Consider the following 17,987-nt stretch of genomic DNA (forward strand, 5'->3'; position numbering starts at 1 on the left):
ACCACAGAGGTAGGCAGAAAGGATTTAGATACCGGACAAATCTGTCTTTTTACACTGGTTTTCTTCATTCGACCGATTACTGAATCATTGAATTGACCATTTCAATCCTGAACTAAAACTGGCTATGTTAAAAATGTTCAATATTTGATTTCACCTTGTAGAATAATAAGAAAATTTTAGAATATAATTTCTGTTTACAGGTACTTTAGAAGATATTGCTACGTTGATTGGAATAATATAATATAGTCTCGTTTGTTGGATTTCACTATTTAATAAAAAACTTATTACCTCAACTAAATTAAATAAATTTGAAACTTGTTTACGAAAGTACATAAGTAGGTAAAGTGAAATAAAGCGTTAAAAAGATAATAAAAAAATGTATCTGCAGTTGTCAGCCTTTGAATTTTCTTCCTCCTGACTCGACACCTCCTTTTTTCTTCTGCTCTTGTCATATCTCCCTCAAACATTATTTTCTCACTTCTTAAACATGAAAAGAAACGAAAAGACCTAATGTTCAAGGAAGTGTAAGAATCTAGGTAATTTTTCTACCCCAGTTGCTTTGTCAACAAACGATTTTGCTGAAGAAACACCTGACTATATCGGGAGGGTAGAAAATTTTACATATTTTTCGTTGTATTCTTATTATTTAAATATAAAAATTTCATTAAAAAAAATAACATATATAATATGTGTGTATTAATCATTTAAGAAAAGATAATACTAATCAATTTAAACCAAACATTAAACAGAACAAGACACATAAAAATAACAAGGTAACGGTCGCATCTAGGAATCGAACCCAGGATCGTTGTCTTACAGAGATAACGCCTCAATCAACTCATCCATGGGAACCTTATTATTTCACATCTATTTTTAAAAATTTTAAATAATTAATTTTTCAATTTATTTATTTTTATTTTTATGGGTCCTGTTCTGTTTCTTGTTTCATTTAGATTTATTAGTTTATCTTCATCTTCAATGATTAATATTTTTATGGGTCCTGTTCTGTTCCTTGTTTCTTTTAGATTTATTAGTTTATCTTCATCTTCAATGATTAATATTTTTATGGGTCCTGTTCTGTTCCTTGTTTCATTTAGATTTATTAGTTTATCTTCATCTTCAATGATTAATATTTTTATGGGTCCTGTTCTGTATCTTGTTTCATTTAGATTTATAAGTTTATTTTCATCTTCAATTATTAATATTTTTATGGGTCCTGTTTTGTTCCTTGTTTCTTTTAGATTTATTTGTTTATCTTCATCTTCAATGATTAATATTACATTGATGGGCACGAACAACTATTCTAATAAAATTATAAATCTATTATTATGAATGAATATGAATAACGAAGAGCACATGAAATGAGATGAGGGAGTGTTTTTTTATCCTAAATTCAGAAAGTAGAAGAAGGGTGGCAAATAGTTTCGTCAGGCAGTGTAAGAGAGACAGAAGACACAATGGTGATTAGCTGTGTCGATATAATGGTCAAAATGAACCAAATTAGCGGCGACATTGGTTTGCATTCAAATATACTATTTGATGGTTTATATTATTACCTATTCAGTGATTTTCCCTTCTTTAGTGGGCTTTCAATGTACTCGTATGAAACCATCTACATCCCAATAGCCTGGTCAATTTAGTATTATTTTCAGTTGATACGCCCTCGCAAGAATTTTAAATGCCAAGAGCCAGTAGATCTACAGCATCCTCATATATTTTAAATTTATTTTTTAAAAAATTTTTATTGCAGAAAACAACAACACATAATTATATTAAGGACAATGGTTACAAAGTTGGACTAATAATACAATAATTGGTACCAATGCCATCATATACATATGTGGTATATTATACATTTTACTTAAGTTAAGTTAGTTAGTACGTTAGGGAAGGAGAGAGGTGTGAGTGAGTGTTTGTGTGTGTGTACGTGTGCATGTGTGTGTGTGTGGATGTGTGTGTTATATGTACGAATTCAGTGTGCTTAAAAAGTTTTTCTTAAATAGAGGGAGAGAATCAAAAATATATCGGTATTTCTGCTTGTTTGAATTGAGTTGAATGTTTGAAGGATGCGAGTAATGGGGGAATTGGCTGCATAAATAATAATATATGTTTATATATCTTAATATGTTTTAAAGATTGTTATGAGGCTGTTTGCAACTGACAAAGACGAGGAAGATAATGTTTCGGTAATACTTAGTTATTTGATTTTTGTTTCTACATACATTGTGGTCTCTTTTTAAAATATAGATGTGGATGTGAAGATGATTCACATGTGTTAAACGTCGTTGATGCGATTGTCAATCGCTAATTGATTATTTACTGAAGCAATTGACAATTTACATTTCCCATTGAAGGAGGAAATGACGTGTATTCTGATCGCGCATAGACCCCACAGAGCGCTATTGATGTACAGAGGGGAGAAACCGCAAAAGAACTCGGTCTTGGCCCACAATCCTTGTCTCATTCACATTCATACATCGTCTCATACATATTATTCTATTATTTTTATTCCTGAAATGGCCCGACTCAACATTGGTAACATTCTTTTGCGAAATTTCAAACAAACCTGATAAATCTTACAACTCCAACGATTATTCCTCGCATTGAGACCTATTAAATCGCTCTTTAAATTCTTCGGAAGCAGTGCCATTGTAGTGTACTAAAATTATTATTGTCTTAGGTATTTTATTGTAAATTAAAAGAGAATTATTTTCAGTGGAGGCAAAATGCAAGCCTTATTTCTGCAGGACTGGAAACGATTACGTGGAGTTCTTCAAGGTTGAAGAAGGCCACAGGTCTCCTGGGGTGAAGTTTGAGATGCACTTGGCCATTAAAGGTCAAAGAGATGGACACATCTTGCTTTCTTCCACTCCCTTTCCTTCAATTTCCGATTCCGTGTATGAAATTGGTAAGTCTTCGTCATACAATTGTTTGCGTAAATTTGTGTTGTTATTTTTTTACGCCACTTATAAATTAATTTTACTGCGGGTAAACTGCATAAGATTCCAACATCAGGTATTCTAAATTAGATTCGACAATATTGTGGCATTTGTTCTCGGAAGCACTGCAAGAATACACATTACTTTCGGCGAAAGTTTTGTGCGACTGTGATTTTTCTACTTCTTTTGGTAAAAAGGTAAAGTTGACTTAGACCAAGCCAGTTTCTCATTTTTCAGGTTACAGTCCGAAACAACTAGTCTCCTAGGGTGTGAAGCCATTACGTGCAACGTAATTCTCTAACACTTCTTCCATCAATCTTAACCTGGATTAGGAATATCAATTAATTTTCTTTTAGTTGCTCCTTACGATTTAACCATCTACTCATTTGGTTTTAAACTATCTAGTTTAATGTACCTAGATAATAAGTTTTCCGTTATTCTTTATTTAAAGTGTTTGTCATCTTCTAGACAAGATTTAAAAATATATATATAAATATATTCGATTTCAGTTGTCGGAGCCGGTGGAAACACTTATTCAGAGCTCCGTCGTATGAGGAAAAAATTCGGCAAGGTCTCTGTTCCTACACCTTCAATTGTGTCTTCATTGAGATTTTCGGCATTTTGGATCAAAGTATCAAATGGTAAGTAGATAACTCTACAAACATTGATATATGAATTCAAGAAATGTATCTAGGTTTTTGTAAATGTTCAATGTTATGAAGAAGATTTTTTCAATAATAATAATTTTGAGATGGTTCAATTTTTTTTTTATAAATTGTATACTTCTTATATTCACCTAAACTCTTTACTCCATATTTTATTTTATAGTGTACACTTTTTATATTTCTTTTAATTTCTTATTTATTTCATATTTCATACTTGATATATTCTTTTAATGTACTTAACATATAACTAGAGACACCCATTTATAACATTAAGGCGATGCACTACGTTGTGAAATATTTTAAATTGAGCCGCTATCAATAACAACCCTTACGTAGATGGCGATAAGGTTTAAATTCCCGCTTAACACCATCCGCTTGTTTTGATTTATGCAAGAAAAAAACATGGCCAAAAAGTGCCTTTAATTTTATTTTGTGGATGTTCAGGCATAAATATTTAATTTGTTTTCGATCATTTTATAAATAACTTAATTTGCCACATTATACAATAAAATCATAACCGAAAATGGTTTCGCAAGTAGGAGATTTTGAACTTTAAAGCAGTTTTCATAGGCCTTTACATTATTTTTTTCTGGGCTTATAAAAAGATTTATCAAAAATACTCGATTATTTCAAAGACCAAGATGTATTCTACTCGCAGTATTTAATTAAAGCATCTGAAATATTTCTAGGCGACCAAATTTTCAAACCAAAAACACATGATTTTGCATTACTACGTATGGCATCGCCTTAACGATATTTTCGCTAATCAAAGCGATTAATGGTGTTTTTAGCGATAGTAAAAAGATTTTTTAATCGCTATTATCTTGTATTGACAGATCGTAGAACGAACATGACACACTCTACTGTAGAAACATGTGCCATGTTGAGTTTGGATCAATAATACAATAAACATGTTTCAAGTGATTTTGCTAATTTAATTGTTTTTACCTTCTTACCGAATAAATTATTTTTTCAATAATTAATGCTAAATTTCTTAAAAATTAAAGCTATGAATGCCGAATGAGTGTCTCTATATACCACCACCACAACACGGGCATGTGCTTATCTTGGTGGTCTGAACATTCTTGACGACTGTAATAAACTAAAATGGAATAAAGAAAAATCAAATAAAATTTTAAAAAAATTATTGTTCGACGAGTCAGACTTGGCCAACCTCACCGTAAGTTGGCTCTGAGTAATATAATCCCTCACGCAAAAATCAGTCTTAAATATCATAAGACAAATTGACAAACTGAACTGCTTCAGTAACTCAAAGCATTCAATGACTTAACTGTTTGTTGTGAAATGCCAAAGAGGAAGAAGTTACCACAAAGCTATCAGTGGAATACCGATACTTGCAGTTTCCGTACAGAATAAGTTGATAAAAAACTTGCATTCCGTTGGTTAACCGCTGATGCGTAATAAATATAATAAATTCAATGATTACAAGTTATTATGTATATAACGTTCAGAGTTAAACCAGCACTTATGACTAATGTCAATTTGATTTGCTCAGTGACGTGACTTTTGGCTGTACTAGAGTGCTAATATTACAAAAAATGGCAATTCGTTTTTTTTTTTTAATGAAGAATGTCAGGATATTTCATTTTGTCCGTCAACATCAATAATGCCATTTTTGTAATATTAGCACTCTAGTACACCCAAAAGTCACGAACCGGTACTGGATTTGATCGTTAAAGGAAATTTCTAACAAGTTTCATTTTATGTATTTATTTATGTATACGCCAAAAAGGCTTTTACATAAAAGTGATACATGATGAAGTGTGCAGAGAATATCTGTAAAAGAAAGAAGATGATGATGATGAAAACAGTATGTAGATATAATACATTATAAAGTAGGTATAAAATAGATCTAAGAAAACACAAAATAATACTGTGACAGAGATTACGCTTAATTCTATAAATAGTTTCATTAAATATATCAATGGTACCTCCAAACTTATTGCCTAGATCACGCATCCTACAGGTTAGTGAGTGTGTCTGATAGTTGGTTGTGTATGCATTACAGAAGAATGTTTGAATTTTGTGTTGTGTTTCTAGTCGGTATATAAAATTTTATAGTGGCGACGATGGCAGGGCTGAAAATTAAGTTATGTATTAATCTTTGTAACACAGCCAGGTCTGACATAATTCTCCTGTCAGACAGCGTTTTTAGGTGCATTTGATTCAACAAACTGACATAATTAATGTATTTAATCGGATATTTGAGCTTTAAATGTATGTACTTAAGTAATTTGTGCTGAGCCCGTTCTATATTGTTAAATTTAATTTGGATGTTTATAAATTTTATATAAATGTATGTACGTAATGACAGTGAAATAAATGATCTTGGCATTATTTCTCATTCTAAATTAAATTTTCTTTCTTGCATTAATATAGTAACAAATACAAGTTTAAAAATGCTTGGCATCATTCTTTGTAATGGCAGAATTTTATATTCTTCTGTTTTTATAATTTTATATTTTATATTATGAAGTAAAGACGAATATATTTCATCTATCTGGTCCCCTTAATTCTAAAAAAAATTCTTATTCCATTGGAAATATTCGGCATATATTTTTGAGATATATTTACACGGTCTACAAATAAAAACCATTCATTACAACCATTAAAACAAGAAATAATTAAAATTACTAAAACCCTTAGATGAAATACCTGCTTCTGATTTGACTTTTATTTTGATAATTGTAAATTGATTACAGACAGCCCTTATTTATTGGCCTAGTTTCCTTCCACGTCCCGATTATAAATACTCGATGAAAAATTATTTTTAATTTTGCATAACATATATATCAGGGCTGAGTCATTTAGACAATCGCTTGTACATGATGACATGCAGTTGGCAATAATTTATCAAAAATAGTTATTGTGTTCAACCTCACTGAATTTAGTTACAAGAAGGCTATAATATCATACGTCATAAATAAATAAAATGTTGTTTTAAAATATTGGTTTCTAATAAATCGTTCTGTTAATCATTTTTATAGATGGGGTCGTAGAATTTGGAATAGAAGGTCAAGAACTGGCCATCATTATTTACAGAGACCCAGTCCCCATTGAAGTAAATTATTTCAGCTTTGCTTCGTGGTATGGGGTTGACCTCAAGGTCCTTTATGACTGTCCCAAACCGGGTTCTGAAAATGAAAATGTGACGCTTCCTGGTGAGTATGGCGTAAAAATATAAAATGTTATCCTAGATCCATGTTTTTTGGTCATTACTAAACTAATTTCACTACAAAAAATGTTTAAATTTATATTTTAGCCCAATTATTTAAGACAATATAAGCGATTCCTAAGCGAAAATTAGAACTAAACAGGAAAATCATATAAAGATAGGGTCACATTTAGGACTCAAACCCAAGACCCTTGCCTTGCCGGGGCATAATTATTGTGTTTACATCACTTTTGATAAATTGTGAAATATTTTATTGTATAAGAAATATTAATGTAATAAGTGCAAAGTAATTAAATAGTAAAGTAATCAGAAATATTAAAGTAACACCTATTTATTTAGTTTTTTTAATATTTTTTTCTTTTCATATTTTCCTTTCTTTTTCTGTCTTTGGTATAAATTTTAACACATTTTTTTAAATTTACTCTTTGAAATTAGTTACGTATCAACAAAGAAAAACTAAATCCATTAGTTTCTTAAAACAGGCACTGCCTAGTTAGAAACTAATGTTGATTGGGCCATAACGTATTGACGCAAGTGTAATAATTAATAAACAAATTACCGCTTAGAAAACCTAACCTAACCTAACTTATTGTTCAGTATGTTATGAGATTGAATTGTGTGGGGAAGGGAAGCAGGTGGGTGGGAAGGTAGAGGAGACTGGGAAGTGCATGGCTATTCTGACATGGCCACAAAATACTGCTAAATCCATTTTAAGCGTAGTTTCGATTGGTGATATGTCACCAGGGTGGGCGGTACGTACTAGCAGTATCTATCAGTCTCCGTTACTTCAGTGAGATACATGGTTTTATCTCCTTTTCTAACAATATTTCAATATTTTTGGAAGTGATACGAATTAAAAAATTTGTATTGATTCTCTTTTTTTATCAGCTATTTATTATTATGTCGGCGTTAAGGGATATTTCACCATCTTCTCGATATGCTATCGAAAACACTATCCGCAGGATAACGCCTATATTCGATTTACGATTTAAATTTTTTATTTATTTATTAAGTCCGAGCTTACTATTCGTTAAACGAACCTATGAATATAAGATATGTATATTTTTAACATATCGGATAAATTAGCCAAATTTTCTACCTATTTAGAATATTTATTTATGTATTATAAAGGATAGTTATCGAGATGATGACGAAAAACCCTCTTTATATAGTTGAGTAAATATTTATATTTCCATCTGCTAGATTCCTCAGTGGTCGTCATCAAACCGAATCTGACCATCACAGGTCAGTTGAGAGCCGATCTTCTAAAGGATTACGATCCCTACATAAGGCCTATTACAGTAAACGAACTTCAGACGATAATATTCGCACACTTCAAGATAAAGAGCGTCAAGTACGATGTAGCTAAGTCTCAGATGACAACACATGGAAGTCTGATAACGGTAAACCAATTTTATACTTTTCCCAAATTACGGATTTTTTTATTTATGAAAGACAAGTATTGACGGGCTACGAATAATCAAATTTTTCACAAAGTAAAATTATGAAATTATCGCTTGCGCAATGACAGAGGGCTGAACTTTAAGTAAAGTTTTTTATAATTATTTTATTGATTCAATTACATTACGTTACACATTTTTTGTTCTTTGATCCATCATTTAATTTTGTTTCTGAATTTTTTTTTGTTTTCCTCATTTTTCGTATCAAGTGAAAGATTGTTGAAAGGTTTTATTGCCTGGTATTTGTTGTCTCTTTATCTTAAGCTTGTGTTTACGGTCGGATTTTTTATGTTTGTCTAGCACCTGGTCTATTAATTATCATTTGAGTCCGAGTTTAATGAAAAAAAAATGTAAAAAATGTAGTCTTGTAGAGTTTTTATGTACAGATGACGTCAAACATTTTTAATGTTTAGTCTGTGTCATTCTATGTTTTTTTAAGTATTATCTTTAAGATTGTTTTCTGTTTGATTTATAAATAACCGATGGCTGAGTTTGTTTTTCCTCCCCTAACAAATATATTTAAAGATATTTTCAATTTATATTGATATTACAGGCGACTATTAATTGCTTATAATAATTTATTATCCTTAATTATTTCATACTATGTTATGGATTCACTAAGTTCAAAATATATATATATATATTTTTTTTTTAAGTTTAGGAAAATTTTCATTGTTTTGAGGAGTTTATTTATGATTTGTTTGATAAGATGTGTCGATCTGAAGTTATGGTTAATATGATTACTAGATATTTAATTTGGTCAAATTTTTTCTAGAGTATGACAATTGCAAAATATGTACGTTAATAATCTAGTACCAGAAAATAAAACAATAACTGATTAAACACCACTAATATTTCGTACACCTTATGCCGACCAAGTTTGGCCACATACCGTAGCTTCGTCACGGCATAATGCCTAAATCTACTACAACATGTGTTATACTGTCTTTTGCTGTTAGTCCTATACGAAAATGGTTGCCTATAAATTGACAAAGAGCACTCTCTTCCCAATCCTCAACCTACCGCTACTGTTTCTAACCCACTGTAATGCAGTTCAGCATTATATATAATAATACACGTGCTGCAGTACATTTTAGTAAAGTATTGTACTGCCCTGATGAAGATACGGTTGTCGCGAAACCTGGTCGAAATTAGATATAAAAATTTAAAACCCTTAAAAGACGGATAATATTTTTTAAATATCTCTAAGCCAGATATAATATTGAAAATTAGGCATCTACAACGTTTTACTTAGGACTTTTCATGGACAATATTGAAATGCGTTCAAAAATTCTAAAACGTAGTTCTTTACAATGCACATTGCAGTGCACCCAAAGATATTAGAAGAACGAGATGTGCTATGAGCAGTTCATACTGTGTGGAATTGTTTTGCCCAGTGTCGCCGGTTTTTTTCACCAATACTACTGCACACCTTGGCTGACGCTAAGGTATCCGCACTAATACATAGAACAGATTTCTGTGCGTACACGTCCCGATAATATTCAAAGTACTCTAATTAGGTAGTACTCCGGCTACGGTCCGGCGGCCAACATAGCATATCTCGTTCTTCTAATATCTTTGAGTGCACCTGAAGGTAGTCATGATTAAACTGTACTGCTATTGTAGTTAGTCGTATCCTAAGGGTTAAAAAGTGTCGGTTTTATTTTAAATTTTAATGTCACATCACAAAGTAACTGCTAAACATGAAAAACAAAAATAATATTTTTATAACTTGATCAATTTATGGCAAGCAATATTGTACATTTTTACGAACCAGTTCTCTATAACAGATTTTTGGTAACGGTTCCAATATTTTCATAGTATTCACGTTACGCTTGGAAAACGTTTTCCATCGAAAGTAAATGAAAATTGCCGTTTCAAAACGGACAGAGTAAACTGATGAGCGCGCTATGATTTTCCCGACATTGTCAGTTCGACACACAATACATTGCCGGTACTTTGGTCGGGCGTTTTATTTTCCATCTGCGCATATTGTGTTTTTAGCGTCACTCCTTTATGTGTTAAAAAAGCCGATAAACGTTCAACCCCAAATTTGAAAAATGCAAGCCAATTTTATCCGTGTTCTATTAGGTACTTCAAAAATAATATTTAAAGCATATCGTGTGATTGCTGGACGCATGTTGTGCCATTGGCTTGCAAAAATTGTGTGTTTTAATAAATGGTTATCACGTAAATTCGCTAAAAACATTGTCAATGTTATACTATTTTTATTTGAAATATGTTTGTGAGCAAAGTGGGTTCTATTTTTTAATCATAAGGGCTGTTCAAATGTCAAATAAACTAAGTTAAACAATTTTGATATTTAAAAAAAAATCGTTTTCAAAGGTACTGAAAACACAAAATGCAAAAAAAAAAATGTTTAGGTTTCAAGAACACGACCACAAAGTTAAAAAAATCATACTTGCCTTAGAAATCTTTCCTCAAGCGATAACATTAATTAATTGCAAAATCTCAGTTGGGAAGATCGCAATATTTATTAATGTGTTTATTTATTTAGTATATCTACATAGTAGGGTTTACACATGTCTTTTTCTGTGCCTGTCTCCCTAGAGATATCTTGTGTCAAGACAGGCTAGTTTGCAAATATTTTATAATAACGATAGGTACATTTTTCAATGAGGTTAATTTTGATATTCAATCGTAAAAGATCAATGGTTTCGTTGTTTGTGTGGCACGTATTCGCCGTCTTGTTGAAATTAAACGTTGTCCAGATCAATACCATCCAATTCCGGCCATAAAAAATCATTAATCATTTCTCGATAGCGATCTATTCACCGTAACCGTTGCTCCAGTCTCATTTTCTAAAAGTAAAGTCCAATGACTCCGCCGGACCATAAACCGCACCAAACAGTCACACGTTAAGGATAGAGAGGCTTTTCAACAATAACTCTTGGGTTTTCCGAGAACCAGATGCGACAATTTTGATTGTTGACGAAGCCACCGAGGTGGAAATGGGCCTCATCACTCAAGATGATTTGCATTTGATTCACTCAAGTGAATTTTAATAATTTCAATGCGTTGTTGAAGCATTGTTTTAAAAAAATGACAGCTTCAAAAGTAACATCTACCGAAATAGCAAATCAAATCCTGTTTTTAATTTTGATTTGTATGAGTTGACTAATTATTACACGACTTTTATTGATGACCCAATTTTAAATCAAGATTTAAATTTGTTTAGCTTTTTAATTGTCTAGTTTTGTTTGGTAGGTTTCTGTATATTTTAGTAGCTAAGGATTTGAAATTTCTTTATACGAATGTTATATTTGTTTTAGGAATTTCTAAGAGTTCATCTGTTTAAATCCGCATGTTATAAACTAGATTAGAGATCTCCATTATATTGAAAACAATGTCTCTTTCGGATACTTCTCCAGCAAAAAAGTTAGTTTTTTTTTACAATTTCATTTACGCAATAATAAATTTCTCTGAAACAATAATAAATCAAGCACTTTTAAAAGCAGTGTCAACAGATCTGATAGACTGAAAGTGCAATACATCAAGTGGATAGACAAAATGCAATAATTCGAAACAGCCATACTGCAGATTCCTGTTAAGAGAGATCCCCGGCCTTGTATGTCGGACATGAAATTTCTGGCAAATATCCAAGCCAAAATCGAATCAGCCAGATAACGTACCTACTTGTTAATGGGTTGGCAAGCGAAAGATATATTAAATAATGGAATGAAATAATCTTTTTAAATTTGAAGGCAAAATTTGATATTTTAACCGTTTACTGTAGATGAAAAAAATCAAAGAAAAAAATAATTTTATTAATATGACGACGAATATATTTTCTTTTTTAATTTTTTTTTTATTTACATTGTGCAATTTTTGATTTGCTGCTAAAACGAAATATTCCTTTGAGTTCTTGAATATGGCGTTCTTGACGTCACGCCGGTCAACGTATGTGACAGCCGTATTAGCCGGTAGCATTTTACTTGTTAAAATGACGTTGTAGCCTGCTTGAACCTTTAGGAATGTTGGGTTTTTAATCGTTTTTAAAATCATATAAATACACCCACACACATATAAATATATATATATTGAAGAAGAAGATAATACCTATAAATATTAACGAAACATGAAGAAGAACAAGACATAGAAAAATAAAAAAGGTCTGAACTAGGAATCAAATCCTGGATTTTTGTCTCACCGGGACAACGACTTTTACTTCTCTACCATAGGGACCTAATTATCATACAAAAGTAAATAAAAATAAAATTTGTCCAATCATTATTAAATATTCATTTTGACTTTAAGAAAAAGTCATTAGGTATCCAATATAATTGAAAATCGGATATGCTAAAAATATGGGAAAAATGGTCGCATGATGAATTTGTTCATTTGATATATGAGATCATAAAAAATTACGTACAATAATTAGGTCCCAATGGTTGAGTGGTTAAAGACGTTGTCTCGGTAAGCGAGAAATCCTGAGTTCGATTCCCAGTTGAGACCGTTATCTTGTTCTGTTTCTTTGTTGATTTATTAGTATTATGTTTTCTTCTATATATTACATTGATCAGTAAAACCTTCAAAAGTTGTTAAAAAAATCAAATGAAAATTGAATATGTATATATAATTATTTGATTATTAATTTTTCCGCCTTCCACATCGTCTTTCCTTGGGATTCGAAAATGTTGATTTCTGCCCAAGATTTTCAACTGTGATAGATACTATCAGTATCGCCTTGGTCACTTAACTCGGCTACAGCGATTTCAATAGAAGTTTTCGTTCTGAATTATGATTTAATTGAATTGGTGTACATTATGAATACCAAAAAATATGCTTTAGATAAATTGAAGGTTTTCGTATCGTTTCGCTTGAGTAGAATACAAATAAAAAGATAAAATACTCAATAAAAAATATAAATGTATACTACTAAAAAATATATTTTTTTAATAGAAATGTATGAACACATAAAGGAAACAACTTTAAAAAAGTATAATAGCTAAAATTATCTGGGACAGTTTCAGTTGATTAAATTTTTTGCTTTCTTATAAAATTATTTACAAAAATATAAATAAAAACCAGTTTTGTGCTTGAAATCGTTTCTAGAGTCCGTTTGTCAAGCGATTTTAATGCCTATTACCTACGATATCAGGTATACCAAGAATATACACATTTTTGGCTTGTAGCTTCCTCTTAACTCTTTGAAGTACTGTGGTTTCAAAATTCGGCCACCTTGAAAATAAATAATTATGCTAAAACGGCCATCTATTGACAAGTTTTTTAAATGCCATGTGAGACATAGATTCTCTACTATTTAGTTTCCAATACCGATAATAGGTGGCTTTGCACGGTTTGGTTATGTGTTTGACAATTGCCAGCGAATTGTGGTTTTTTGTGATCTCCGACTTTAAAGTGAAATATAACGGTATGTATTTCGAATTTTTGCCCATTTCTTATGAATTCTAGTGCCCTTGTATTTCATTTGTTGAATTATCAATAAGAAATGTCTATAAATATAGTATTTTTTTGTAAAATCGAAATTTTTTGGTGGTTTTGCTTTTCGACCACCGTACTTGAGGTAATTTTTTTAGTCTTACAACATGGTTATTCTGATTTTATAATTTTACAGATACACCATGCCGAAGAAAGGTCTTCGCCAAGAAGAAATCGCAGGAATACTTTTAGAAGAGATACCTTCTGATGATGACAGTTGTTATGGGTGCTCAGACAATGAGGAAGAGGATATACAGGAGGAGCATCTAGCAAATGTCACAGTTAGCGCCTCTTCGGACGATGATGATGATGAACTGCCTCTATCTTGTGTGAGGAAACAAATCCCGGCGTCTTCTTCATCTACCACACTCGATCACCCTATAGCAGGCACATCCAGCCCTTCTGGTTCACAATCACCATCTACTTTTGATGTTCATCTTTCGCGTACGCGTAACCGACCAGTATCGTCTTCTCCATCTGCCCAGTATAGTCCTTATATATCTCAATGTCCGTTTTGTCATCCACCGCTGCTGTTCCAGGCACAACTGCATCTACACCTGTCATACCTGCGATTATAGTCGTGCCTAAATAGAGCCGTACGTTCAATACCGCCCTCCCTGGTGAATTCCGTGAAGAAACAGGACTACATAATGACTTTCTTACGATGGAAAATCCCACACCTTTGGAAATTTTTCTGAAATTTTGGACTCCTAGTTTGATTGAAAATATCTGCTTCCAGACCAATCTATACGCACAACAAGTCGGGAAAAATCACCAACCCACAACCGTTCAGGAAATTAAAAAATTCATTGCACTAAATTTAGTAATGGGAATTAAAAAATCCCCCAGTTATAGAGACTATTGGTCATCGTCCCCTGATTTACACGACCCCTATATTTCAAGATTTATGACAGTCCATAGGTTTGGCTGGCTGTTGTCAAACCTTCATCTCAATGACAATTCATTGATGCCTGCTAGAGGTCAACTTAATTTCGATAAATTATATAAAATAAGGCCTTTGTTGAACTGCTTGTCAGACACCTTTGATCGAAATTACAAGCCATCACCTACTTTGGCAATTGACGAAAGCATGGTCAAATTCAAAGGCCGCAGCACATTGAAGCAATACATGCCCAAAAAACCCATTAAAAGAGGCTATAAGATCTGGATGATGTGTGCAGAAAATGGATACAACTTAAAATTTGAAATATACACAGGAAAAATTGGTGACTACGCTGAGTCTAACTTAGGGCCAAGAGTTGTCTTAAATTTTTGTCAATCTATTCAAGGTCGTAACTACACAGTTTACTTTGATAATTATTTTAATTGCTACCCCCTACAAAAACAGCTGAAAGATATGAATATTCGCTCATGTGGAACTGTCCAATCAACCAGAAAATATTTGCCTAAGATGAAGGATGATAAAAACCTAAAAAGAGGTGAATATGACTGGTACGTGAGTGATACAGGAATTTCCATGATAAAATGGAGAGATAGAAGAGCTGTACACCTCTTTTAAAACTTTCACAACCCAAAGGATGCCATGCATGTCAACCGTAAAGAGAAAACTGGTGAGATCACAAGGGTGCCATGTCCGTTGGCTCTAAATAATTATAACAACTGCATGAATTATGTGGACAAGTTTGATCAAAAGAAGGCGGTTTACTCGATAAACAGAAAGTCTAAAAAATGGTGGCATCGTTTATTTTTCCACTTTTTAGATGCAACAATTGTAAATTCTTACATTGTTTACACAGAGCTCTGCAAGTTGGGTAAGGCTGACAAAGACAATCCATTGAGGCTCAAAGATTTCAGGAGGCAAGTTTACAGAGGACTTTTGGCTGAAGAGGAGCTGAAATGCACCAAAAAGCGTGGGTCCACATCGGAGGTGGTGGAAATTAAGAGACATAAACCTTACGTGGACCCTGAAATACGTCTGAAAAATAGCGCCCACCGGCCAGAACATACTACTTCACGTCGTTGTGCGAATTGTAGTACAAAAGACAGGCCCATACGTTCCAACTGGATATGTTGTGTTTGCAAAGTACCCCTTTGTGTAAAAAAAGATAAAAACTGTTTTGAAAATTTCCACAATTAGTCATATAAAATGGCCTTTTTTTATTTCTAATAAACTTTTGATTTGAACCTAATATTTTTTTCCCATGTGTACTGTGGTATAAAATTTTGACCACCTCATTCCTGAAAAGCCTTCAGTCCAATTTTTTTTTAAATATTTTTTCCTCGTTATTATAAGTTACATCAATTGATTAAAAAAAGGGTAAAAAATAAGAAAAAAAAGTTCGTACCTCAAGGAGTTAACGACAATTTTCCGTGGGTTTTATTTGATTTCAGATGACAATACAGGTATTTTTTTTAAATAATCTGGTTTTCAGGGATGGGTCGACCCCAAGCTCCGTTTCAACAAGACGCTGTACAACAATATTTCGGAAATAATTTTAAACCACAAGGACATTTGGAATCCAGAGTTGATGGTATACGAGTAAGTACACAAATAAAACTTAATTTTTCTTTAACGAAATGGAGTCGCAAATCAATATGTGGTTTTATTATGGCCTGTAAATAATATTTGAAGCAACTAAAACTGTGGTTTATAGTTAGAATTTGACAGGGATTCTGGTCTTTACCCTTGGTCTTTGGTGTAAGTTTTATTGCAAATCGGCATTGAAGGACACTGTGGGAGATCGCTGCACAAGCTTACTTAATCAACTCGAATTAAACGCTCTAAGGAAGCACTTTCTATGTTCACTGCTCAGGTTTTCTTAACAGACTGGAAATGTATAATACACTGTTGCAAAGTTACTTAAGTAGTAGGTACTCCTCACTGTCAGACAGGAACAGGTAATTGGGTGAAGGAATGCAGGAACGTACGAGTATAAACACGAAAAGTTAATTTCGTAAAGTCAAAACAATTTTTTATCTTTGAAATTGGCTATAAGCCGGCCCAAGAGATGGCACAACTTAGTGGCACAACTTAGATGGCACAACGAAAATTGAAAGTAGATATATGTAGTATGGTAAACAAAATTTTTAACAGGTTGATTTTTACAAAGTTCAGTAGAAGTAATTCAAATGGTTAATTTATGAGGGTCACTAATTATTTTTCTATAAGCATTATCCCTAGTAAAATATTATTTTATGAAGACTTTCAGCTTTACGAATCCTACAATAATAACATCCCGTGATTTTTCATGGGTTTGCTCTAGTACTCTCATAAAGCGTTTAAAAATAAAACTTTCATTTAGGTAAGTAGGTACATTCTCAAGTAACAAAGTGATTGGTCTCTTCGATGATTAATAATTTAATTATTGAAGAAGAAGATAGTACCAATAAATCTAAACAAAATACGAAACAGAACAAGACCCATTAAAATAAAAAAATGTTAACGGTCTCAACTAGAAATCAAACTCAGGATCACTGTTTTACCGGGAGAAAGCCTTTAGCTACTCGGCAATTGGGACCTAATTACTATGGAATTTTTGTCAATTATTTGTATTATTCTGTTTCTTGTTTTGTTTAGATTTATGCATATTATATTCTTCTTTAATAATATATTAAATTAATGGTTATACCCTTCAAATAAAAATTGATTAAGTTAAATAATCGAAAATAGAGATTGTATTCCGTTACATAATTACTAATAAGTTTCAAATAATATTACCTGTATTTGCGGGCGAGTGACAATGGGCTTATTTTTAATATTTTGATTATGTTTTCCAGTTCGTTAGAGGTTAACATGCTAAAAAGCGACCCCAACCAGCGCGTGACTGTCGACACGGATGGCTTCGTGTTGCGCGTCGAGTCCGTGCATCTGCGAACATGGTGTGCGCCGAGCACGCGCCTTTCACACTGGCCGCACGACCAGCACACGTGCTCGATTAAGATCGGCTTCTGGGCCCAAGATAGCACCATGTCTCTGGTGGACTTGCATAAGGAGATAACATCCCTGGTCATACAGGAAATGGTAAGAGCAAACAAAGAGAAATTAATTTCTTTCATTTTTTTGAAGTGAAACTTCTTCACGCGCGTTATGCATTTTCGAGGACCGTCACGAAAAACCGTGATCATTTCGCTATAGGAGCCTAGCTAATATTATATACCTAGTTTAAGTCACTCTCCAAACTCAGCTTCGCGGTCTAGAGGCAGAGCGCCCGACTCTCGTCGTGAAGAACCGAGGTTCGATCCCCGCTTTAACTATTTTTTTTTTCTTTTTGTGATAATTTTAATAAAAGGAAAAGTAATAAAA

At 32.6% G+C, this 17,987-nt stretch overlaps 1 protein-coding gene across 1 annotated transcript in view; it reads left to right on the forward strand.

Moving 5' to 3' along the window:
• LOC149411869 (neuronal acetylcholine receptor subunit alpha-2-like) overlaps positions 1 to 17,987 on the forward strand; it is a 63,428-nt gene that overhangs the window by 3,196 nt on the left and 42,245 nt on the right. The window contains exons 2-7 of the mRNA XM_089646232.1: positions 2,717 to 2,908; positions 3,449 to 3,580; positions 6,613 to 6,786; positions 8,004 to 8,203; positions 16,117 to 16,223; positions 17,462 to 17,705. Coding sequence (XP_089502358.1) covers positions 2,717 to 2,908; positions 3,449 to 3,580; positions 6,613 to 6,786; positions 8,004 to 8,203; positions 16,117 to 16,223; positions 17,462 to 17,705 — 1,049 coding nt within the window. The remainder of the gene's footprint in view (positions 1 to 2,716; positions 2,909 to 3,448; positions 3,581 to 6,612; positions 6,787 to 8,003; positions 8,204 to 16,116; positions 16,224 to 17,461; positions 17,706 to 17,987) is intronic.

The sequence above is a fragment of the Hesperophylax consimilis genome, chromosome 24 (genome assembly GCF_061612785.1).
Source record: "Hesperophylax consimilis isolate HC1 chromosome 24, BYU_Hcon_1.0, whole genome shotgun sequence".
NCBI lineage: Eukaryota > Metazoa > Arthropoda > Insecta > Trichoptera > Limnephilidae > Hesperophylax > Hesperophylax consimilis.